General features: G+C 43.1%; 1 protein-coding gene across 1 annotated transcript; it reads right to left on the bottom strand.

Annotated features, from left to right (window-relative positions):
- Window positions 1–10578: 10578 nt before the first annotated feature.
- On the bottom strand, window positions 10579–26147 carry LOC149303995 (vomeronasal type-2 receptor 26-like). The gene is made up of 6 exons (XM_089480899.1): window positions 25990–26147; window positions 24437–24728; window positions 21817–22671; window positions 15426–15653; window positions 13438–13564; window positions 10579–11477 (listed from the first exon to the last, which is right to left on the bottom strand). The coding sequence occupies exons 1-6, from the start codon at window positions 26145–26147 to the stop codon at window positions 10579–10581; spliced, it is 2559 nt and encodes an 852-aa protein (XP_089337025.1).
- Window positions 26148–26466: the final 319 nt, after the last annotated feature.

Here is a 26466-nt window from a genome sequence, read left to right as displayed (position 1 = left end):
TTCCAAAACGTCTTTAAAGGTTTTATAATATTCTGAGGGGAACCCATCTGGGCCCGTTGCCTTACCATTTTTACTCATTTTAATCGTGTCAGCTAACCCTTGTGCTGTAATATCTCTATCTAGCATTTGTTTTTGTTCTTCAGTCAACGTCCTTACAGATCTATTATATAAATATTTTTCTATTTGTTCATTATCAATTTCATCTTTTTTAAATAACCGCGAGTAGAATTTAGTAAAGGCATTTTTGATATTGTGTTGATCAGTGTAGTTTGTACCCTCTATTTGAATCGCAAAAAGTTTGCCAGTTTTATTTGCATGCTCAAAATATCTTTGTCAGACCTTCCTTGTTTTCTCGTTTACTTCATCCACTAATAGAATTGAAATTTGCTTTTGAATATATTTAATTTCATCTTGTATATATTTCCTATTTGAAAATTTTAGAAGTAATGTTTCTTTATTACCAAGTTTATCTTGTAGTTCCTTAAGTTTTTTCTGTTGAATTTTTTTCAATTCTGAACCTTTTTGTATAAAAAAGCCTCGCATAACTGCCTTAGAGGCATCCCAGATCATATTCATGTTAGTGTCTATGTCCAAATTTTCCTTAAAGTAATTAGTCAGCGTGACTTTGGCTTCCTGTACTATTCTATCATTTTTTAGAAGCAAATTATTTAATTTCCAATCCCAAGTTTTATGTCCTAACAGTAATGTCATAGTTACAGGATTATGATCTGACATGACTTTAGGTAGAGTTTCTATCTCTTTTATAAATGGGCAAAGACCCTTTGACATGAAAAACACGTCTAACCTTGCCCATGATTGTTGCACTTCTGAGAAAAAAGTATAGCTTTTAGCCTTGTTATATTTTATTCTCCATCCATCTTCCATTCCACAAAAATTCAACAAATCAAAAAATGACTTAGGCAGTTTACCTTGTGTATTTTTAACTTTTTTATCAGAAAATCTATCTAAGGAGGGGTTAATTACCCCATTCCAATCACCCAAAGCAACCATGTTGTCAAAAGGGATTTCTTTAATTTTATTTAGCAATTTCGCATAAAATCTATCTTTTTTCTCATTAGGGGCATAAATTCCTACGATTAGCGTTTTTTGGTTTTGAATTTGAGATAGTACAGCTACATAATGCCCATTTGGGTCATTCAAGACCTCTTGTGCTGATAAACTATGTTTAATATATAGGGCGACCCCTTTCTTCTTCTTATCCGAACCAGCTGCAAAGCAGTTGCCAAGTTTAGCATTCTTAAGAAAATTTAAATCAGATTTCTGAATATGAGTTTCCTGAACACAACATACATCACAGTTTTGTTACTGTAAATACAAAAAGACTTTTTTCCTCTTAATCACTCTATTTATACCTTTCACATTCCAGGTCACAAATTTGAGTTTTTCAGTCCTCATCTTGTCTTGGGTCAGGATCATCTGAGTCGACAGCTGGATCATCATCTAAACTTTTATTTCCTTATTCTGCTGAGATCTTATAAATCAAACCATTATCAGACAATGTCGTTGATATATCAAAGGGATCATTAGATACAATCTTAGATACAAAGAAAGGATCAACAAGGATATCAGTCACAGAAGCCTTATGTCCTTTTTCTCCTGGTCCAAACTTAGAGTTATTTTGGTTTTTTTTCCCTCTGACTTCTTAGTTTTTTTCCCATCCTTCATATATTTTCCCCAGAAGAACCTTGCTTGTTGCACTGTTTTTAGCTCAATTTTTTTCTTTTTGAACCAAAAGATGATTCCTTCAGGTATTATCCATCAATATGGGATGGTGTCCATTTGAAGGTCGTTAGTCAAAAACTTGTATTCCTTACGCCTTTGCAAAATTGGAACAGGGACATCCTTGAACAAAAGTACCTCCTGGCCATCAATTTTGAGTGGGATTGCTCTATGGGTTCTCAAAACATGGTCACACATTTCTTTCCGCAAAAAATAGATCACGATATCTCTACTAATTTTTTTTTGTTCAGCAATCTTCAAGTACAATCTGAACATTTTGTCTGTCTCCATTAAGCAAAAGTGTTCTTCAATGTGTAAAAATTTTGCCAGTTCTGGAATTATTCAGTTATATAGGTTTTCATCTTCTTTTTCGGAAAGACCCCTAACCTTAATGCATTTTCCCTTCAGTTTAGCATCCCTGATCAGTTGTTCTTCTTCATAATAATTTTGCCTTACGTTAATCTCTTCGATTTCTTGTTGAACATCCAATTGTTTATCTTCCAAGTTGCCAATCTTATCTTTCATATTTTTCAAATCTGAGGATATTTTTTCAACTGTATTATTAATTTCTTTCAGATCGTCCCATAGCTCTTTCTTTATTTCCGACTTAAAAATTTTCATTTCTTTACCTAAGTTCTCCATTTGTTGACTAAGTTGAGATGTTATTATTCGAATATCCTTGAAGTATAAAGCTAGATTTTCAGGCAACCCATGTGGAGTTTGCTGGTCAAAGGATGCTCTTCTTGGCTGATTCACACTCATTTTTGCACTTTGCGCCTGAAGCTGGGTCTTTTTCCGAGTGTCCATAATGATTTTATGCTTGACAAGTTTCAATAAATGAAAATGGATATATAACTGTGTACTAAGGTATCTTATAGTCCTTAGTTATATCCAGATATCTTAGGCCCCATACAGACAGGCCAAAATAAAGCTGCTTCAGGTCACTTTGGAGATATGCTGTTTAATGATGCATGTGTCCTAAGAGTCTGGAAGCCACGCCAAAGCCACAATCCAGTCCTAAGGACTGGAGCGCACCTTTGGCGCACCTTCCAGACTCTTAGGACACAGGCATCAGTGAAACAGCATACCACCAAAGTGACCCAAAGCAGCTTTATTTTGGCAGTCTGTATGGGGCCATAGTAGCTTTATTTGTCCTTCTACAATATTACAATATTTGTCCTTTTGTGGTATTACTCCGTTGTGAAGATTATAAAACTACAATTGCCAGCATGCCAGGCGTGTACCAACACTACTTCCTGTGTTTGCTCTGCAGCCCAGCTTCCTGTGGTCTCACACAAATGCTGGGAAGCTGAGAAGTCCCAATTACAGAGGGGAGTTACTCACAGATAATTGCATATTGTTTCCTTGATTTTTATTGCTCTTATTGTTCCTTCTATAATGAAATGAGTATCATAAGAGTAAAAGAAAAAACAAATAGGAGAGATGAGGCGAGACTGCTTGTAATTCCCACCACTTCTGTTGCGTTTAGTAGCTTTACTTCCATATTCAATGCTTTTAAGTCTGCCGGAATCCCCTTCTTCCTGCAATCTGTAATAAGCCTTAATATTATTTGTGTATGCAAAGTCCTATACTGGATTTAGCTAAGCGTCAGCATGCAGTTAAGTTCCGGCAAATTAGGGACTGGGGAGCCCCCAGACCCATAAGAAGCTTCTACCTCGAATCTTGAAGGAAAAAAAAATTGGTGGCGAGTCTTCGCGGTCTTGCCCGCTGCAGGATGGTGCGGTTGTGGGTGGCTACTCCCCTACCTTCGTCCAGAGTCAAATGCCGAAGGTATTAATAGGGATGTAGGAGCCCCCTCCGAAATCCACTTCTTATGGACTATTCTGCTGCTTTTGCAGGCGATTTGAAGCAGCTTTACCCACACTCCACAGGCGAGTTTGCGGAGCCTTCGCAAACGCGTCCACTCGGCTCGCCTTCCAACCCGGAAGAGTATTCACCACCCTTTTTGATTCTCATTCTATAATAGGCATCTCTCAAGTCCAATTAAGTAAACACCTTTCCAGGGACCAATCGCCCCAGCATGTCTTTCATTAATGGCAAGGAGTATTTATTAGTACTACAAATCCCATTCAAGTTGCTTTTTTTTCAAGGACAGCAAAATATGTTAGCAGACACCTTGTCTCGGCTTCCCCAGCATACTGGGAAAGAGCAGGCTCTGCTGCAAACTATTTTCACACCGGAGCAATTGGTGTTGGCTATCATGACCCACAGCCAGGCCCAGAGGGAGGGGTCCAAACCAGTTCCAGAACTGGATGCCACTTTACAAGAAGCTGAAATGGATGAATGGCTAAAAAGCCATAAAGACCTATTAAGTCAAAATGTTCAAGGCCTCTGGGTCAAAGACTCAAAGATTTATGTACCTGCTTGTATGAGACCTCAAATACTGACAATGTGCCATGATTCTAAGGCAGCAGGACACTGGGGCTATTTGAAAACATGGCACAAAATTCGAAAGTCCTTTTAGTGGGAAGAGATTCGCTCAGAGGTGGAAGCATATGTTAAGAGTTGCCCTGCTTTTGCTCCAACCAAGCCGTTGGTGGGAAAACCTCGAGGTTTGCTACAACTCCTTACTACGCCAGGTGGACCATGGAAACATATCACCATGGATTTTATCACGGACTTGCCTGAGAGTAAAGAGAGAGACACTATTTGGGTGGTGGTTGACTTGTTTTCAAATCAAGGTCATTATGTGGCATGCAAAGGAATGCCTAATGCTTCAAAATTAGCAGATTTGTATATAATGCATATTTACAAATTACCTGGTTTACCAGACAAAATTGTCAGTGACCGGGGAAGCACCTTCACCTCTATGTTTTGGAGGGTGCTTCAGAAAAAATTGGGAGTAGAGGTGGCACTAAGTACATCCCATCATCCACAGACAGACGGTCAATGTGAAAAGACAAACATGGCTTTAGAACACTACCTCAGGTGTTATACAAATTACCTGCAGTATGATTGGTACGATCTTCTCCCTCATGCTGAAATAGCTTTTAATAGTGCTATACACAGAAGCACTGGACACTCTCCGTTCGAGATAATCTATGGCTATGAGCCCAAAGCTTTGCCAGCTTTGTCTATGGAGCCTTCCGATCCTGTGACTGTGTCACAGTGGGATGCCAAGCTAAGGAGGGTCTTGGCCAAAAATTGAGTCTGCTTTGGAAGAGGCAAAGAAGGACTATAAAAGGTTTACTGACAAAAAAAAGGACTTTGGGGTGGAATATAAAACCTGGAGATAAGGTGTATTTGTCAACAAAACACCTTAAAACTCAACACCCTTCTAGAAAATTGGGACCTAAATATATTGGACCTTTTAAAGTTAAGAGACTGGTCAATGATGTTACTGCTGAACTTGATCTGCCCAAGTCTCATAGCCATTTGCACCCTGTTTTTCACTTTAGCCTGCTGAAGCTGGACCTGAGCACTGAACCATGGAAGCGTGATGACACTCCAACCCTCCCTTTGATGATTGAGGGAGAACAACACTTTGAGGTTTCTAAGATTCTGGACTCTAGAATTCATAGCGGCAAACTACAATATTTGGTTCTCTGGAAACATTTTTCTGCTGATCATGATGAGTGGGTCACTCCTAAGCATTTAAAAGCCCCTGAACTGTTGGCTCAGTTTCATCGAAAATATCCTGAAAAGCCTACGTTGTCCAGTGTCTGATTATATTCTTTATATTGTCATATAAATTTTATTTTTGGGAGGGCAGACTGTTAGAATCCTGGTTGTATTCTACCAGATATATGTTTTATGTGTGTGGGCATGATGGGATGCTTTTGCTATGGCTAGTATAGATGTAGTTATGTAGGAGCTGAATGGTACCAGGTGGCTGTTATCTAGTGTCCTTGAAGACCTCTCTCAGAGGTTTGGAATGTAATCTTAGAACATACAGGGATCGAAGCTATGGGAGGAGTGATGGGGGATGAGTAACGGTGAGAAATAGATGGGGATTTTGCTGCGTGGGCTTTTGGCTGGCGGTGGAGTAGACAAACTTGGGGTTTTATGTATTGCTTTTGCTGGGAGGGGTTAGTCTCAGCTTAAACGCTGAATGGAGTTGAATTGTTGGATCTTGGAGCTATCAATAAAGTCCTGTTTATTCTTCATAAAGCTGACTGGTTGATTGTCCTGGATTCTGGTTCCACATTCTGACACACACGACAAATCTCACTGCTAAAGCATTAAGGAATAAAAGCTTCAGCAATAAGGCAGTTTGACACTTCTTTAAATGCCATGGCTCAATGCTGGGGAATTCTGGAATTTGTAGTTTCGTGAGACAGTTAACCTTGTCTGTCAGAGAGCTCTGGTGCCTCTACAAACTTAAAATCCCAGAATTCCCTAGTATTGAACCATAGCATTTAAGCGGGGGCAAACTGCATTAATTCTGTAGTGCAGATTCAACCATAGTCCTGACAGCCTGGAATATCAGTATGGAAAGGGATATGCAATAAAACCATGTTAAACGTCAAAACGTGGTTTGTGTGTTGTGGTGCTTTTTGTGGGGAGAATTGTCAATAATATGACCAGTCCTGTCCCATATACTTTTATCCTAGTTTTGTGGAAGAGAATTATGGCAATCCTATATTCAAGCCATACAATTCTCTAGTCTTGGCTAAGCATACTGCTATCTGCTTCACATCTACACTTAAATCAGAGGGCAGGTTTCACCCTTAAAGATGTATACAGTTTAGGATGGAGAGCCAATATGGCATAGTGGTTTGAGCTCTCCAAGCTCAGCCATGAAACCCACTGGGTGACTTTCAGCAAGTCCTACTTTCTCAATCTCAGAGGAAGGTAAAGGTAAAGCACTTCTGAACAAACCTTGCCAAGAAAACCCCATGACAGGGTCTCCTTAGCATTGCCATGAATCATAAAACAACTTGAAAGTACAGAAGAACAGCAATAGTTTAGGAATGAGAACTTATGGAGCTTCTGGTTCCATGTCAACCTTCACAACTTTCTCATCAGGGAGGTTTCATTGGTGCTAACCATCATCTTCAGTGAAGCATTTAAACTGAACTAAGACAGTGCCTTTCTCATTCACCGAGTCCTATCCTTCCCTCTCCAGAGAATCTTAGAAGGTATTAAGTTTGTATAAGGTTTCTTTACTTCTCCTTGATCCTTTAGGTGTTATGTTGCTTTATTATCCTGTTTGGGTATTTTCAACCTTTCAGAAGATTGTAGTTCTTAGCAACACGTGCAAAGCTATTTATATATTTTAATATTTTCTCATGCATTTGTTCCTAATATTTATTATCCTACTGCATATTAATTGGGATATTTATTGGAAGCTTCAAAGGTCATTTGCAGCACTTTTTGCACACTTTTAAAAATCCATTAGGCCTTTCGTTCTTAAGGCCTGGGGGCTTTCAATTTTAAACTCAAGAACTTACACTGGGCCTAGAAATGGACAAGTAACAAGTGTGTGCATTTTGAAGCTAGAAATATGTTTCCCAAAGGCCTGGTCCAACATAGCCATTCTCATTTGTACAATATGAAGTTTCCAGACCAAACACAGGGGTCTGTATTACAATAACTCAATGCTTTACAATACAGACTGTTAAAAAACACCATGCGGTGAAAAAGATACAAAAATAGTACATTAAAATAGAAGTAAATTACTACAATAATTAAAACAAATTCCACGCTAAAATCAAGTACTTTCAAAAGAATAAAATGGTTAAAAACATTAAAACAATACAACAACATCCCATCACATGGCTTATAAACTTTCTGTTTTAAAAGCCTTTCTTAGTCTGCTGGCGGAAAGATAACAAGGAAGGGGCCATTCTGGCCTCCCTGGGAAGGGAGTTCTAGAGCCTAGGGGCAGCCACAGGAAAGGCCCTCTCTGCATCTCAGCGTTAGGAGGAACCTCGTGACAGTAAGAGCTGTTCAATAGTGTAACACAGTCCCTCGGAATGTAGTGGATTCTCCCTCCTTGGAAGTCTTTAAACAGAGGCTGGATGGCCATCTGTCGGGGATGCTTTGATAGAGAATTTCTGCATGGCAGAATGGAGTTGGACCTGATGGTCTTTGCGGTCTCTTCCAACTCTAGGATTGTATGATTCTTTGTGCTACAAGAGCTCTCTACCTATTGATTGTACAGACAAAAACGGCTATATTTTTGAATTCTGTATTTGAATGTAACATCCAAAATCCACAAAACAGTGATATCTTTATTCAGTCATCTGAAAGGAACAAAATACATGATGCAAGATTTCAAAGCTCTACTGGCTCCTTCTTCAGGCAAAGGTGTTAAAATCATACAGGATAATTTTTTAAAAAATCACAATGTTAGTCACAAATTTCAATTCCATTAGCAACACACACACACACAAAAAGTCTTCTCAGATCCAAGATTTTGCAGCCTTTGTAAGGCCATAGACCCCTTTATTAGGCAGAGAACATTGTATGTCTCAAGAGAAACCTCCATACTATAGACTTCCGCAATTCGTTCAGTGATCACTCCTCTTTTTCCCTTTCGCTTGACATATAAACACTATTACCAGTTTCCTGGAATCTTATTACCAGGTTCACACTAAACAGGTATACACAATATAAACCCATTTCTCTTCTCCTGCATTTTATGCCCATATTCTTTGACAATAATCTCCTATTGGAAAACACTCCTCCTCAATCGCTTCAACATCTTAGTCGAAACCTCCAAATTTTATCTCCTGAATTTTGGGATGCCTTCTTCCCCAGTGCCACAGAAGGAGAAAGGGACTTCCTTCATAAATGTCTTTTCACACTATCTCAAGAAAGAACAACACAGCAACAACACCTTCACAAAAACAATTTGAGGACACACAACAGCAACAGCAACAGGAATCCAGCACTTTGGATGGCTTCTGGACTCAAACTTGGAGTGGATTCATCACCAGACTGACTCCAGCTCCATTGAAGGGACTGATGAATAGAGCAAAGTGGGATGTGCAGGACTGAAGGGGAATGGGACTATCCCTCAAATGTGAACGGAAACAAACCCCAGGATTCTGTAGGGTTGAGTCATGGCAGTCAAAGTAGTGTCAAACTGCCTTAATTCTGCAGTATGGATACATCTCTAGTCCTCCAGATTTTAATTTCAAAACCCAGCCTGCTTGTTTTTTAAAAATAGAATCTTTTCATTATTATTATTTATTTTTTCTATAACCAAAAATTAGAACTCTATTGCAGGATGATGGCATTCTAGAAAATGAGCTACCAAAGGAATACATGTTGTTGTTGTTGTTGTTGTTGTTGTTGTTGTTGCTGCTGCTGTTGTTCCTTTTCTTCTTCTTCTTTCTTATATCAGAAAGGTGATTTCCTATATGTTTTTTTTTCCAGAGGTCTTCTTGTCTTTACGAAATACATCTTTACATTCCCGCATTAAATAGCACAGATGATGAAACTGCTATTGCAAGCAATGAAATAGGCCAAAGTGTATTTCTGGCTGCTGCCACACTAATAATAATAATAATAATAATAATGTTTATTTATATACCGCTTTTCCAAATTAGATCAAAGCGGTGTACAACAGGAAGTACAATACAAAGTAAAAAAAAACAAACATAACAGGCCTCTCTCCCCCTCAAGATGGTGGTCGGAAGGAGGGCTTTTTCTTCTTTCAGGCAGGCAGTTGGAGCTTGCCTGCCTCTCTCCCCCAAGATGGTGGCTGAAGGGAGGGCTTTTCTTCTTTCAGGCAGGCAGTTGGAGCTTGCCTGCCTCTCTCCCTCCAAGATGGTGGCTGAAGGGAGGGCTTTTCTTCGTTCAGACAGGCAGTTGGAGCTTGCCTGCCTCTCTCCCCCAAGATGGTGGCTGAAGGGAGGGCTATTCTTCTTCACTGCAGTAATAAAGCAGTCTGACATAATAGGAGTGACCAGGTGATGCCCTACAATCCCAGATGTGGCCGCTTGCATGTATACATGGAGAGATTTTGTAAATACAGTGGTCCTACTTATCCACAGACTTGTCATCTGCGGATCTGAGCATCTATGGATGGCAAGCCTACATTGGCTCCAATGACAGTGCATGCACATGGCTGCACTGCCATTAGGGACACTCCCTAGGGACATTGTGGTGGCGTGTGCATACAGCTGTGCCACCATCAGCATCAATGTGACTTCAGGTGAGCCCCATTGTCCCTAATGGTGGTGCGGTCGCATGCTTGCACTGCCACTGTGCACAATGGGGCTGTCCCTAATGGTGGCATGGCCACATGCACACACCACCATTCATGTCCTGTTGTTCCTAATGGAGGCCCTGTCATGTGCTTGTGCTGCCATTGCGGACAACGGGGGTGACCACTAATGGTGGCATGGCCATATACACTTGCTTCCATACAAGTCCCATTGTCTCTAATGGAGGCAAGACCACATACATGTGCTGACATTGGGGACAACAGAACTTGAACATTTGTGGATTTGGGGTCTGGAATGGATCCCCTATAGATAGTGAGGATCGACTGTAAATGTTCCTAGAACCATGAGACCAATTGCACCCCTTCTCCCAATATTTTTTAAAAATAATATCTAAAAATCTACGAACACATACATCTATGATCTAAGGATATAGGCCTTTTTCTGAGAAAAAGTAGTGAGTCACTGACATTGAAGATAATAACCTGGAATTTATAATAATCATGAGGATTCAGCCAGTTTGTGAGAGAGATTTGGTACCTCACTAAACTACAGATCCCAGGATTCCAAAGAAAGCATCATAGAGGTTAAAATGGTGTCATGCTGCTTTAATCCTGCAGTGGGCCTCCATCTCCAGGACAAGAATACAGTAATGGAAAGTGGGTCAAGGAATATTCAGAAATAAATGTGAAGATCATCATCATTTTTTTCTTACTAATTGCTCTTTTCTATTTAGTTCAGGTCTCAGAATTATAAGGTAGCTTTTGGGGAGGAAGATGAAACCCAGTAAACCAAGACTGGAAACCAAGATGGAGAAGATTTCCACAGCCACCATGTATTTCCCTTTGGTACTTAGGTAGGAAGGGACAAAAGAGACCCAAACAGTACAAAACACCAACATGCTGAAGGTGATCAGCTTGGCTTCATTGAAACTATTGGGCAACTTCCTGGCAAAGAAAGCCACAGTGAAGCTGGTGATAGCCAGAAGACCCATGTAGCCCAGGACAATATAGAACATGACATCTGAGCCTTCATTGCATTGCACTATGATCTCACTGATCTGGGAGTGCATGTCAAGCTCTGGGAAGGGAGGACATGTTGTCAGCCATATAACACAGATCCCACTTTGAATTAGTGAACACAGAACAACAATAGATAGTCCCAGTCTATTTCCATCCCATTTCCTCATTCTGTTTCCTGGCTTGGTGGCCATGAAAGCCAAAACCACAGTAATGGTTTTGGCCAAGACAGATGAAACAGCAGTTGAGAAGACGATGCCAAAGATGATTTGTCGCAGAAGGCAGGACACTTTCCCAGGTCTTCCAATGAAAAGGAAGGAGGATAGAAGGCAAAGTAAAAGTGAGGCAAGCAACATACATGTAATGTTCCAGTTGTTGGCTTTGACAAGAGGAGTATGTCGGTGGTGAATGAAAATCCAGGCCACTAGAATGGTGACAGTAGAAAACAAAACGGCACAGCTAGCCAAAGCTGCTCCCAAGGATTCACTGTACGATAGGTAGGTCATACTTTTGGGAATACACTGAGTCTGGTTTTTGTTCGGATACTCCTCTTCTGGGCAGTTCTCACATTGATCTGCGTCTGAAATTCAACAATGTAATTTCTCAGTGCTTCTACTATGGGCCCATTTAGACTACCTTTTACCCTGGTTCAGAACCCAGATTAACCATGGGTTCATCTTGGCCCCAATTCTTCCACAAGCAAAAACGACGGTTTCACACCCGTTCAGAGGTAAATGCCCCTTGGTGCGGGGCTTTTGAAAGCGGAGTAAAAGCTGTATCTTTTGAGAAAAACCGGGTCCGGAGAATATGAACTTGGCCCCAGTCATGATCAGGTCAGGTTCAGGGGAGGGATTTAGGTCAGAGAGAGGGCAGAGGGCAGAACATGCCTCCCCTTCATTGGGGTGATGGAGGAGGAGGAGGAGGAGGAGGAGGGAGCAGGAGAAAGGGTCCCAAGGGCAGCATCAGGTGAAGGAAGAGGAGGAGGAGGAGGAGGAGGAGGAGGAGGAAAAAGGATCAGAATGAAGGGTCAAGTTCAGAGGATGGAATTAGGTCAGAGGGAGAGCAGGGAATGGAACATCCCTTCGCTGTCACTGGCAGCTTTTTCTCTCTCTCTTTTTTGGGGGGGTAATTTTTATTTTGACGGACTATGCGCATGCTTTTTCTACAGGTAGATGCATATACAGATATAATGTGTCTGCTTGTGCTACATTTCTCTTTCATCTCCCAGCTCCTCACTTTGCAAGAGGCTTTTTTTTAAAAAAAAATTATATGCGAATGCTACAATGCAAATGTTACAAATGTTTCTCTTTCAATTTGGCAAAATGATACAGAATGCTATTGCTACATATATATATGTGTGTCTGCAAGGAATTCTGCGGTGGCAGGGCAGGCAAAGGATGCAGAGATGGCATTCCGAGGTGAGGAATGATGATGATGATGATGATGATGATGATGATGATGATGATGATGATGATGATTGTATGTGTATAAGGCATTCTGGGGTCACAAAGAGGGAGGTTGCAGAGATGACATTCTAAGATGAGGATAGATTGGGGTTGAAAACAGAGGCAGATCCAAAGAGGAAGGAAGGATAGATTGCGTTTTGGGTGGCAATCAGAGGGACAGTGAAGCAAGAAGATGCAGACATGGCATTCTGGGATGAGGAATTATTGTTGTTGTTGTTGTTGTGATGAGAAGAGGATGCATGGGGGGATGCAAGGGCTTCGGAGGTAGCATTGGGCTGGAAGCGAAGTGGAGGCAGCAGACTAGAAGGCTGCAGAGACCCATGACTTTGGGGGAGTCACACTCTCTCAGCCTCAGGGGAAAGGCAATGGCGAAACTCCTCGGAACCAATCTTGCCAAGAAAACCCCAGGATGGGGTCATTTTAGGGTTGCCATAATGTGTAATGACCCAAATACACACAACACATACACACACCTGGAGGTTTTTAAATTTGACAGATTATGTGCACTCTGCCACCAGTTTTTTTTTAAAGCAGAGGGAAAGCACCCATCCGCTTGGCCAATTGCTGTAGGAAACGTCACCTCTGACGAAAGCGAAAGTGAATTTGATTGACAGCAAAGGAGCCTTCATTTTAAACTGGTACGACAAATGTGAACACTCTGCAAAGAGCTGCAATGGCATTCAGGGTTAAATTACCCTGATTGAGGAAAATTATCGTGGGCACTTGCTTCCGGAGAGATTCGGGAGGGGGGAACCCGGATCTGCCCAGTTCCATCCAGGGTAAATGGGCCAGTGGGAATGGGGCCTACATAACTTCTAGAATTAGCAAGCATCACAGCCACTTGTGTTATGTAACAAATGTTTGATATTGCTCACTGAAGTGTATTCAGTGAGGTTTCTTCATCATATTAGCAAAAGAGATGTATGAAATATTTCACATGTCCATTCTAGAACATAATCAATGAGAAGATTTTTCATGATGAATGTCTTGGTCTATTTAAGGATTCGAAATCAGTAAGCCCACCATAAAAGAATCTGGATCCCTCATTCCAAATAACTCTATTTTTGTACTCACCAGCATAGAGTGAAATCCTCTCTTCAGGGCACTGAGCACATCCATAGCAACAAATTTGCTGCATTGGCTGGACAATCTTGCTGAAACCAGGGCTACAGCTCTCAACACATGTGGCACGAGGACTTGTCTGGTGAAAAACATCAAGAAGGAAATTGAAGGGGGGAATAGACTAGATTGCCACAGCTGTACTTCCTTAATTTTGAAGTTTGTGGCAGAGATCATCAGAACCAACTGAAAGTGGCATTCATTGTCTGATTAGTATAATTAAACTGTGGTAGAAGTGTAATAAGAAGCTATATAGTGCCAATGGAAGTTGTAGACAATATGTTGGGAGGCCAAGGACCTTATTACACCAGGCCCTTACGCACCACAATCTCATAAGTCTAGGAAATGGAAAAAGATGAAATTGAGGATATTTAATATCACCCAGTTCTTTCAAATCACCATGGTCCTGGCCTCTTTCTTCCACATACTGGCCTTCATAACCCTGGATCTCTGCCCTACATCATTCTCAGCATGCCTTTCAGACTATACAAATTTTTATTTATTGATATTTAGTGTATTGGTGTTATCATGGCAATCCATTAAAAAAAGGAAGGAAGGAAGGAAGGAAGGAAGGAAGGAAGGAAGGAAGGAAGGAAGGGCAGGAGGAAAAGAGAGAAACATTGTGCCCTACTTGGTTATAGGAAGGAGGAAGGAAGGAAGGAGGAGCAAAATCATACCCATTCACATCAGATGACTGTTTGCATATTGGAAAAACATCAGGAGGAATGTATTACAGATGCGTCAACAGAGGAAAAGCAGTGTCTTTGGGAGGCATGCGCAGGTTATAGACTGCCCATTTGGGGCGGGCTGTACCCGCCCCTTTCCCCGGTGTATCGTGGCCTCAGCTGCCAGAATGGCAGCCTCTGAGGCCCCAATCCGCCGCTTTTCAGGCTGCGGGGAAGCGGCAAAAGGCCCCATCCCCGCAACCTGGAAAGGGGTGTCCTTGGGGCTTCAAGCCCCAAGGACACCCCGCGGCAGCGGGGAGGAGGAGAAAGGGGCCACTTGGCCCCTTTCTCCCTTGCTTCGCTGGGCGTAGCTGTCTGAAGGCAAAGCGGCGCCGCAAACCAGGAAGGAGCTCCGAAATGGAGCTCCTTCCTGGTCCGTGCAAAGGGCACACTAAGCGCCCTGGCGCAGACCGACACGTAAGGAGGCGGCACAGTCGTGACGTCGTCATGGCGGCCCCCATGTGGAAGGGGAGCCGACATTTTGTATGGACTGACTCCGTACTTTAATGGCGGTCTGTAACCCGCCAGATATGGGTTTTGCCCATCAATGAAAAGGAGTGCTCCAGAAATAGAAGGACTACAGACCAGCAACTGAAGAGAGACAGTGTCATGTGATAAGTGACAAACACATATACTACTATCCTGCTCTAATTCCACTTTTCAAGCCCTGTGTAATAAAGTCTCAAATTTGGTGAGAAATGGGTAGAATTATTTCTCCTGAACCCAAACATCCTGCATTTTCAGTATTCATAATAATGTCTCATCTATAATCTGATTTTTGATTTCTTCTTCTCACCAATTTATTACAGCCCGATATTTTATTCACGCATGGATCATCCTTAACCAGTCAACCAAAAATCCTGTTTTTATGAAGTATTGAATAAAGTATGTATCTGTGGGAATATGATAAAAATAAAGATACAGATGTCCAAGATTTTTATTTTCCTCCTGATTGGTCCTAAAAATTATGGAGGAAAGATATTAAACATTAGCACTCAGTGCAGCATGGAAGGTAATTTAAACTAGGTGCTTTCCAATAGGTGTTTTTGGTAGGTGCTTATATGAACCACATGCTTTAGCCCATGCATCGACTAGAAATCTCACAGGCCCAGTGTACATCTGCCCAGTGGATGGTATCTCTTTTCCAACACTAAGTTCACTCCCCAGCCACAGGTACAGACTAGGTAACTGAAAGTGTTAACCCAAAATTATCTCTACCTGTTGAAACTTGTGATTCCACAAAATGGCACTTCTGTTAATGCTGAACTGCTTTCCATCAGTAGCTTTGGGATCCATCCTCCCAACTTGGACTCTCTGGAAGCTTTGATTGGAGAATGTGATCAAGTTGATAATATCATATCCAAATTCCAGCTCTCCATATTCATTGAAAAATATTTCTTCTCCAACACTATTGTTAAAGCGAATATTCCGCAGGAAAGAGCAAAGCTTTATTGAAGAAAAAAGATTCAAACACTGAGTAAAATGGTAGGGAAAAGGTCAATGGGACTCTTTGGAATTTGCTGTAATCTCAGTTTTGCCATCTTTGTCTTGATCATTGATATAACCACTGTACCCAGATTTTATAACGCTCAAAGTGCATTCACTGAATTTTGTAAACTGAATAAGGAATAGCTGCAAAACACAGAAAACAGGGCCTGGGATGAGATGAACTAACAACTCAGGAAGAGATCATCCTCTCTTTTGCTTTGGTAGGTTCTCTCTGTGCAATTCAGTAGTTGCCTCCCCTCTCAAAGGAAAACGGAGCACAACAATGATACAAGAAGGGAGCAATCTCTTCTTCTGTCTATCAGTTCACCCTGCAGCTGTGTATTTCCCTATTCTTATTGGTAAGTAGCCCATGAAAGATGTCCAGGTCTTCTTTTGGCAAACTATCAATTATTATTTAAAACTGAACTGACAAACCATATTTGGGTCAGGACACCATCAGGAATCTGCCCAGCAATGCCAAGACTGAATACAGTCCAACAAAGTTTGCAAATAAAGTATAAAAAACAATGTCAGACATATGTATTTCTTCATTAAGAAATGAAGAATAAAAAATAGGTGAGGAAGACACAACCTGACACAACAAGCATCTTTGGGGCTCTCCAGACTGCCCCTAAGGAGTGGCATGCAGCCACCTCTTTCCTGGCCAGATCAGGGCCGCTGCAATCTCACACTGTAGCCCCAATTTGGCCTCTCGAGGGCACAAAAATGAGCTGCAAGAAGCAGCTACCTTTCCTGATGGGTGCCATAGTTGCAGCAGCGCAGCTTTATGATACCCCTTTGGTGCTGCATCATGTAGATTCAGCACTGGAGTCATACCATAATGCCACAAGTCAAATTGTCCAGTGTGAGGGCGCTGCACCCTGATTCTGCCCACAGACCAGCAGAAAGTCCTGGTCTGTATAGGCCCTTTGTCAAGAAAATTCACCAGTAGACTACCCAGGGGATAGCAGGTGCTTGGCTACATCAGTCAAAATTTAGACATACTTCATGCTTACACATATTTATGACATGTCTCATAGGGAAGAAACATGTATTAATAATATGATTAGAATGTACTTAGCTGCGATACTCCAGATTAACCCAGAAAATGGACATCTTTGATATAAATGTTGTGATGCCAGTGGGGTGCTGGGGAAAGCAACAAACAAGCGACACCTACAAGCGACACCTACAACATCCAAAAACCAGGTAGTCTAACGGGGGGGGGGGGGGGCATGAAGAGAAGGGAGGTGAAGGGGGCATGTATGGGAGAGCATGATTGTGATTTGCCAGTATATTACTTGACACATCAATATTCCAATGCCCTGTACTTGCAGAACATCGCACATGCAACTGTGTGGCCAGTCAAAGGTGGGCCATCCAAAGGGATGACATATAGCTGGACAGTAGGTGGTATGTGTAGGTTGCCAGCAGTATGTTTGTGTGATGGTACATGTGCATAGTGGGGAGGCAACAAAAAAATGACTCAGTGGCAAAGCCTGACACCGCGTCATGCGGTCTGCCCGTGAGTTGACTATCCACCATGGGAACAGGATTGAGCCACTTTTTTCTTGCCATCTGCTCTGGCCCTAGTATCATTTTTAAAAACATATTCATATTTATAATTCTATCTATTCTCATCCTGTGAGTTCTGTTTTTAGAACTTTGGCTGAGACCTTGAATTGGGAGAAATATCTCGGTTGTCATAACTTGGACTCCTGATGCTGCCTGCAAAAATCGACTTTTGAAACAAGTAAGCCTCCACCACTCAGAAGAATTTCTGAGGCAAAAGTAAGCTTCATGGGTCCCTGATGTTGCTTGTCACATCATGCCTCTCTGCCAGAAAAGTTGGATGCACCATCACTCAGCACCTGATTCTCAAGCACCTTGGAAGGCAAATTCAGCCAAATCCTCAAGGTCTAGCAAATTCCTCACTTGCCTTGGAGACAACTTCATTGTCCAAAAGGTGGAAGAGGCAACAAGGGGATCAGCTATTTTGGATCTGATTCTAACCAACAAGGATGACCTAGTTAATTGAGTGCAAGTGGTGAGATCCTTAGGTGGGAATGACCATGTTCTCCTGGAGTTTGTTATACAATGGAAAGGAGAAGCCAGGCATAGTCAGACACACATTCTAGACCAGGGGTAGGCAACCTTTTTGAGCCGGGGGCCGGGTTGGTGCCTCTCAGGCGACTAGGGGGCCGAAGCTGGGGGTGGAGCTTCAACCCTCCGGGGCGGGGCCACATGCGGGGGGTGGAGCTTCCACCCTACGGGGCGGGGCCGCGTGCCGGGGGCGGAGCTTCCACCCTCTGGGGCGGGGCCGCATGCCGGGGGCAGAGCTTCCACCCTCCGGGGGCCAGACCTCCCCATCTTTGCTGGCCCCTGACGGGGCCCCAGGCCCCGTCAGAGATCGGCAAAAAAGCTGGTGGGGGCTGCCAGTGCTGGAGGGCCCCCTGGAGGGCCCCAGGGATGGCAAAGGGCCACCCAGAGGCCCCCTGCCGCCCTCGGAGCCCTCCTGGAGGGCCCCAGGGAGGGCAAAGGGTCCCCCAGAGGCCCCCTGCCGCCCTCGGAGCCCTCCTGGAGGGCCCCAGGGATGGCAGCAGGCCCCCCAGAGGCCCCCTGCCGCCCTCGGAGCCCTCCTGGAGGGCCCCAGGGACTGCAAAGGGCCCCCCCAGAGGCCCCCTGCCGCCCTCGGAGCCCTCCTGGAGGGGCCCCAGGGAGGGCAAAGGGCCCCCCAGAGGCCCCCCTGCCGCCCTCGGAGCCCTCCTGGAGGGCCCCAGGGAGGGCAAAGGGCCCCCCAGAGGCCCCCTGCCGCCCTCGGAGCCCTCCTGGAGGGCCCCAGGGATGGCAAAGGGCCCCCCAGAGGCCCCCTGCCGCCCTCGGAGCCCTCCTGGAGGGCCCCAGGGACTGCAGCAGGCCCCCCAGAGGCCCCCTGCCGCCCTCGGAGCCCTCCTGGAGGACCCCAGGGACGGCAAAGGGCCCCCCAGAGGCCCCCTGCTGCCCCTCGGAGCGCTCCTGGAGGGCCCCAGGGGCGGCAGCGGGCCCCCAGAGGCCCCCTGCCACCCTCGGAGCCCTCCTGGAGGGCCCCAGGGACGGCAGAGGGCCTCCTAAAGGCCCGCCGCCGCTGCCGCCGCCGCTGCCCATCGCGGCTTTTCTCCGCTCTGGGTGCCGCCATTTTGGGTGGCAAAATGGCGGCGAGGTTGCGCGAGATTTCGCCACCATTTTGGGCGAAAAAATGGCGGTGCCCATAGCAGCCTCTGGGGCTATGGGCGCCACCATTTTTTTTGCCCAAAATGGCGATGAAATCTCGCACGACCTCAGGGGAGGTCGCGCGAAACTTCGCCGCCATTTTGCCGCCCAAAATGGCGGCGCCCAGAGCAGCGAAAAGCCGTGACGGGCGGCGGCGGCAACAGCAGCCAGGGGCCAGGCGGCAGGCCTCCGCGGGCCGCATCCGGCCCGCGGGCCAGAGGTTGCCGACCCCTGTTCTAGACTTTAGGAAAGCCAATTTTAGTAAACTTAAAGAAATACTGGGTGTGATCCCATGGTCAGCAATATTAAAAGAGAAGGGAGTTCAAAATGGATGGTAGTTTCTTAAAAGGGAGATACTGAAGGCACAATTTCAAACAGTTCCAATGAGGAAGAAAAATGGGAGCTGTCTCAAGAAACCAAGATGGATGACTAAAGAACTTTCAACTGAACTAAATTTTAAACGGGACATGTATAAGAAATGAAAAAATGAGGAAATCACCAAAGAGGAATTCAAACAAATAGCGAGCCTGTGTAGGGGTAAAGTCAGGAAAGCCAAGGCACAGAATGAACTCAGGCTTGCTAGAGAGGTTAAGAACAACAAAAAAAGGCTTTTTTGGCTATGTCCGCAGCAAAAGGAAGAAGAAGGAAATGGTAGGGCAACTGCGTGGAGAAGATGGCAAAAATGCTAACAGGGGACAGAGAAAAGGCAGAATTACTCAACACTTTTTTTTCTACAGTCTTCTCAGAAAAGGCAAAGGGTACTCAACCTGAGGATAATGGAGCAGAGGACAGATCAGGGGAATTTCAGCACAGAATAAGTAAAGAGATAGTATTGGAATACCTTGTTAATCTAAATGAATTTAAGTCTCCAGGACCAGATGAACTACATCCAAGGGTACTAAAAGAACTGGCTAATGTAATATCGGAGCCATTGGCAATCATATTTGAAAACTCCTGGAAAACAGGAGAAATCCCAGCAGACTGGAGGAGGGCAAACGTTGTTCCCATCTTCAAAAAGGGGGGGGGGGGGGAGAGGATCCCAACAATTATTGTCCAGTTAGTCTGACATCAATACCAGGAAAGATTCTGGAGCAGATCATTAAAAAGAGAGTCTGTGAATATCTAGAAAGCAATGCCATAATCACAAAAAGTCAACATGGATTTCAGAGAAAGAAGTTATGCCAGACAAACCTTATCACTTTCTTTGATAGAATTACCAGCTTGGTAGATGAAGGGAATGCTGTGAATACAGTATATCTTGATTTCAGTAAGGCGTTTGACAAAGTTCCCCATGATATTCTTGTAAACAAGCTTGTAAAATGTGGGCTAGACAAAGTAACTGTTAAATGGATCTGTAATTGGTTGACCAGCCGAACCCAAAGGGTGCTCAACAATGGCTCTTTTTCATCCTGGAGAGAAGTGACCAGTGGGGTCCCACAGGGCTCTGTCCTGGGCCCAGTGTTATTCAACATCTTTATCAATGACCTGGATGACAGAATTGGGAGCATACTTATCCAATTTGCAGATGACACCAAATTAGGAGGAATAGCTAATACTCCAGAGGACAGGATCAAGATTCAAAATGACCTGAACAGATTAGAAAACTGGGCTATAGCTAACATAATGAAATTCAACACGGAGAAATGTAAGGTATTGCACTTAGGGCGAAAAAATGAAATGCACAGATATAGGATGGGGAACACCTGGCTGAATGAAACTATGTGTGAAAGGGATATTGGAGTCCAAGTAGACCATAAGTTGAATATGAGTCAACAGTGCGATGCAGCAGCTAACAAGGCCAATGCGATTTTAGGCTGCATCAATAGAAGTATAGTGTCTAGATCAAGGGAAGTAATAGTGCCACTCTATTGTGCTTTGGTCAGGCCCCACCTGGAATACTGTGTCCAGTTCTGGGCACCACAATTAAAAAAGGACATTGAGAAACTGAAGCGTGTCCAAAGGAGGGTGACTAAAATGGTGAAAGGTCTGGAAACCATGCCCTATGAGGAATGACTTAGGGAGTTGGGGATGTTTAATAATAATAATAATAATAATAATAATAATAAAATTTATTTGTATCCCGCCCCTCTGAGAACAATCGGGGCGGCTAACAAAGTTAAAATACAGAACATATAAAATCCCTAATACCCTCCCCTCCTTAAAAAAGTATTAAATCCGATACAGTATTTAAAACGGCACAAACCAAAAAAATACACGAACAAACATACAAGTTAAAAACTGACCAAAAAATCAGCAACATCACACCCGCAAACAAAATGTTTAGCCTGGAGAAGAGAAGGTTAAGAGGTGATATGATAGCCCTGTTTAAATATTTGAAGGGATGTCATACTGAGGGGGGAGCAAGCTTGTTTTCTGCTGCTCCAGGGACTGGAACACGGAACAATGGATGCAAGCTCCAGGAAAAGAAATTCCACCTCAACATTAGGAGGAACTTCCTGACAGTAAGGGCTGTTCGACAGTGGAACAAACTCCCTCGGAGTGTAGTGGAGTCTCCTTCCTTAGAGGTCTTCAAACAGAGGCTGGGTGGCCATCTGTTGGGGATGCTTTGATTGTGATTTCCTGCATGGTCCTTGTGGTCTCTTCCAACTCTATGATTCTATGATTCTATAAGTCAGATTCAAGTCTGACACTCCTTCCTTTGAGTTTGAAGTGGCTGCCTGGCTTCAAAGGGAGCTTTGGGGAGCACTTTCAATCATCACAATGGTGAAGCAACCTATGGTCCAAGGAGGCAGATCATCATCTCATTCTGTGGTTTGGCCAATAGACAATCAACAGCACTTCGTTAAACCAGAAAAATCCCATTAAGTGGGATCCTTATATTTGATGGGTAATGGGAAGGGGCATGACCTACCTGCCATGGCTGCACTTCCAAATAATTCTGAATATTTCTAATCCCATTTCCTTTTTGTTTGGCTGTCCATGAAAACAGGGCATGTAGAGAATGTGCTACAACATAAACAGAATTGTAGATGCTGTAGCTCTGACCAGATAGTCTTCTTTCAAACACAGTCCCAGGGAGGTGACTCAGATTCTCCTCCCCAGTGCAGTTAACCAGGTTCACCCTATAAACGCCAAATAATGCTAATGAACAAAGAAAAGCAGTGGTCCAAAACTGCTGGATGAAATATATTCTTGACTCATATGGATTTATGGCCTCAAGAAAATCCTGAAATCCTGGCAATACATTTGTGTGCTGTGAGAAAGACAAACTGCCATTGAGGGATCTTACTGTGAGTTTATTCCAAGGGAAAAGAGTTGTGACATCCCACTGAGAAGTTATGACCCAAACCCTCTCCATGGGATGCATATGAATAAATTCAAAATTTTCAAGAATTATTCGTAAACCTTCCATAGATTGATCATTCCCATGGGCAATAAATACATTGAGTTTGGACAACCAGAGGATGGAGGAAATCCTTATGAGGATATCAGTACGAAATTTTGTTACATAGCTTCCCACAATTGGAATGACCTCAGTCATTGCCAGGCAAATATTGTTCTGTGAGAGCTTTGGTTTCAGAGTTCGAAGAAACATTTCTCCATTGTCATCATCTGATAGAAGAAGACCAACCCAGTTCCATCCAAAATGCTTCAGGAGCTGCACAATCCCTTCATATTGAAGTCTTTCATTTGGAACCATCCCAAAGAATGAGGGGAAATGGGTTTTATCTCTCAGGACAGAGTCAAGAAGAGGGCCATAGGTGAGCTAATCAAATCATAAAGCATGTATTAAAAACCCTAAGGAATGCATCCAACAAATCTGTATCCCCCAATAAATCTTTAAACCTTTAGAGAGGACTTTCCAGTGAACAGAAATTGGGGGAGAGGGCTCAACTTTATGATACAGCACATGATGCTTATGCAGAAATTCCCAGGTTGATTCCTTGGCATTGTTGAGTAAGGGTTGAAAGGATACCTCCTTCCGACCACCATCTTGAGGGGGGGAGAGGCCTATGTGAGAGAGCAGATGAGCTGGACTTTCCCCCTTCCCTACTCTCATTCCCTTCTCCTTTTGACCATCCATTAAGAACCCAAGCCCTTCCTCCATTCCATCTGCCTTGGTCCAGGCCTGATCCCCTTCCCCACCACCTCTCCCTTCTCCTTTTGTGCTGTGTCTTTTTAGATTGTAAGCCTGCAGGCAGGGAACTGTCTAACTAAAAGGTTGTATGTACAGCACTGTGGTGGCGCAGTAGTTAAATGCCTGTACTGCAGCCATTCACTCGAAACCACAAGGTTGCGAGTTCAAGACCAGCAAAAGGGCCCAAGCTCGACTCAGGCTTGCATCCTTCCGAGGAGGGAGCTAAAATGAGTACCCAGACTGTTGGGGGCAAATTAGCTTACTTGCTAATTAGCTTACTTGCTGTTCACCGCTATGATCCTTGGAATAGAGGTATATAAATAAAACAAATTAATTAATTAATTAATTAAATTTACAGCGCTTTATAAATAAAGGTTAATAATAATAATAATAATAATAATAATAATAATAATACATCTTTGATCTCTTGAAAACCTAGTATTATTGATGGTAAAGCGAAGGTGGGGAATTTGTCATCCTCAGTGTCTCACCAGATAATATGATCAAAGGTTAGGGATGGTGGAAAATGTAATTGGACAATATCTAAAGGTTCCTCAACCCTGGTTTAGCAAAATTGAGCCACACAAATTGGCAGTCTGACTTTATATAGGACAGCTGCCATTCTCAGTCATATTATAAGCAAAACCCATTTTGTGGGAGAGATTTCTGGCCCACAGAAGACTCTCAGGAGGGGGCTCTAACCAGATTGATACAAAAAAAGAAGAAGATATATTGCATTTGGGCAAGCCTTCCCGGAATAAATGCTCAGCCACAAATAAGACTTCCTGTCCAGTGAACTCTGCCCATGATGATTTTTATTTAGCTTAGTCAGTTTTAATATGTAGTTTTTAATCTTACATTGTTTAATCTTGTTTTAAGGGGGGGGGCATTATGTATATATGGCTGTATTTTAACCAGTTGTAAGCCGCTTTGATTGCCTGGCAAAAAGCGAGATAGAAATAAAAAAAATATTTTTATTTTATTAAAATATTGCATTCGGAAAAGATTGGCTAAAGATAGCTGATGTTCCCACATTGTAATGTGTTCATGGGAAGTAGCTTTTGACATAAGAGAACTTTTCTCAATTAACTGAGGGAAGTCTACAAAACATTGCAAAAAAGAGAAGGCAGGTGACCCATTTCTTGGCTTGACTCCGCTGATTATTCCATACTAGAGAGACCCATTGAATCATTTGGATGTACCAGCAAGTTGACACTTCATTCAGCTATTGATTCAATGTGTCTGCTCTACTTGGTGTAGAACCAATAAGAACTTGGTGGAACCAATAAAATTCAAGGTGCTATTTTTAAGTGAGTAACCTGCATCCCTTTCTTTCCTACAGAATAACCCTGTGTATCTGGAAGAATAAAATAGAAGAATAAAAATAACATACCTGTGGAATCTTGTATGTATTTAAGATGTTGGCCATTTGGATGGAGTTGTGGGAGGTGAGCCCACCAATGATGGCCATGAGCTTCTTCTCTCTCTTGCAGAGATAATTCAGGGGATCACCTTCTGAGGTGAAAAGCAGATCCAAAGTGGACAAAGAGGCTCTCAGTGGATTAAAAGCATTCTCATAGATCTGGGATCTTAGTGTGATGTTGGGTAACAGCCTGGCGTTGTTGTTGATTTCATGAATGGCAAAAACAAAGGCAAGGACATACTGGTAGTTTTTTGGCATGAGACTGTAAATAGAATTTAACATAGTCTTACAATCTAACATCAGAGCCACAAGCACACTTTATATCAATGACAATCTAACCCTTAAATTTGCATGAAAATTAGTCATTTGCCCTTTGACCAAGTTTCTATATATGTGTTCCAGTTCTGTTTTTGATTTTGGGGGGCTAGCTTGAAATTTAAACAACGGATGATAGATCTGCTCTGGGATTTAGTTTGAGCTTTAAATGAACTGTCCAGTGTGCTGACCCCTATTCCCAAAATTAATTCTGTACATAAGACAGTTCCTCTTAAATTCAGTATGAACATGGAGGAGATGCATGGCCTGACTGGTTTCAGAGCCAGCAATCTGCTCTCTTTCAAAGAATGTTCATGCTGAAAGAGTTGTCATCAGTGACTCTGCTCCAAACTGCAAACAGGTCTCAAGTCGAGTTCCACAGAATCATAGAATCATAGAGTTGGAAGAGACCACAAGGGCCATCCAGTCCAACCCCCTGCCATGCAGGAACTCTCAATCAAAGCATCCCCAACAGATGTCCATCCAGCCTCTGCTTAAAGACCTCCAAGGAAGGAGACTCCACTACACTCTGAGGGAGTGTGCTCCACTGTTGAACAGCCCTTACTGTCAGGAAGTTCCTCCTAATGTTGAGGTGGAATCTCTTTTCCTGTAGCTTGCATCCACTGCTCCGGGTCCTAGTCTCTGGAGCAGCTGAAAACAAGTCAGCTCCCTCCTCAGTATGACATCCCTTCAAGTATTTAAACAGGGCTATCATATCACCTCTTAACCTTCTCTTCTCCAGGCTAAACATCCCCAGCTCCTTAAGTCGTTCCTCATAGGACATGGTTTCCAGACCTTTCACCATTTTAGTCGCCCCCCCCCCCCTTTGAACACGTTCCAGTTTTTCAACATTCTTTTTGAATTGTGGTGCCCAGAACTAGACACAATATTCCAGGTGGGGCCTGACCAAAGCAGAATAGAGTGCCACTATTCTGTCTTGCAACTCATGCTCTTAAATATGTTTATCAATCCCTTTAGATGATGGGGTGGGGGGAATGCTTTTCAAATTTGCAGATGAAAAGCTAGGAGGGACAACTAATACATTAGAAGATAGGAACAGAATTCAAAAGGACCTTGATAAATTAGAAAACTGGCCTGGAATTAATACAATGAAATTCAACAAGCAAAAGTTCAGAGAAATGCCACAAGAAGTATGAGGACGGTTACTCCAACAAAGATTACAGGGGAATGAAGACCTATCTACTTACGTTCCTAGTGTGTAAGAGCGTGGATACTCCATAAAGTTGTGTAAAGTCAACTCCGCATACACCATAGATACAAATTCTCCAATTATATTATCTCTAGGACTAAAGATGTGAGGCAGAGCTTTTGCTTGCTGACTGTGTCTACTGTTGTTCAAACTCATGCTGACTGTGAGAGATGATGGAATGAAGACGATGAATAGTGATAAGAAAAACATATTGTAGGTTTGCAATGGTTGGAACCAATGAAACACTTGCATTGTCACACACATAACCAATAGCATAATTGTGTAACTGTGAGCTGAATCTGTTTTGAAAGCATCCAGAGGAGCCCACACCCCACAGCATAACTGGCAGCCTTATCAAGAGGCAGATTTCAAACTGTGTTTTTTATCCACCAGATGAAATATCAAAACTACTTCCAGAGCAATTCCATGTGGATTTGCACAGCAGTCGGACCCACTGAGTTGAAGGACACTTACA

Source organism: Sceloporus occidentalis, unplaced genomic scaffold (genome assembly GCF_023333645.1).
Source record: "Sceloporus occidentalis isolate IW3139 unplaced genomic scaffold, rSceOcc1.0.p SCAF_14, whole genome shotgun sequence".
NCBI lineage: Eukaryota > Metazoa > Chordata > Lepidosauria > Squamata > Phrynosomatidae > Sceloporus > Sceloporus occidentalis.
This window is presented reverse-complemented; position numbering and strand designations above follow the sequence as displayed.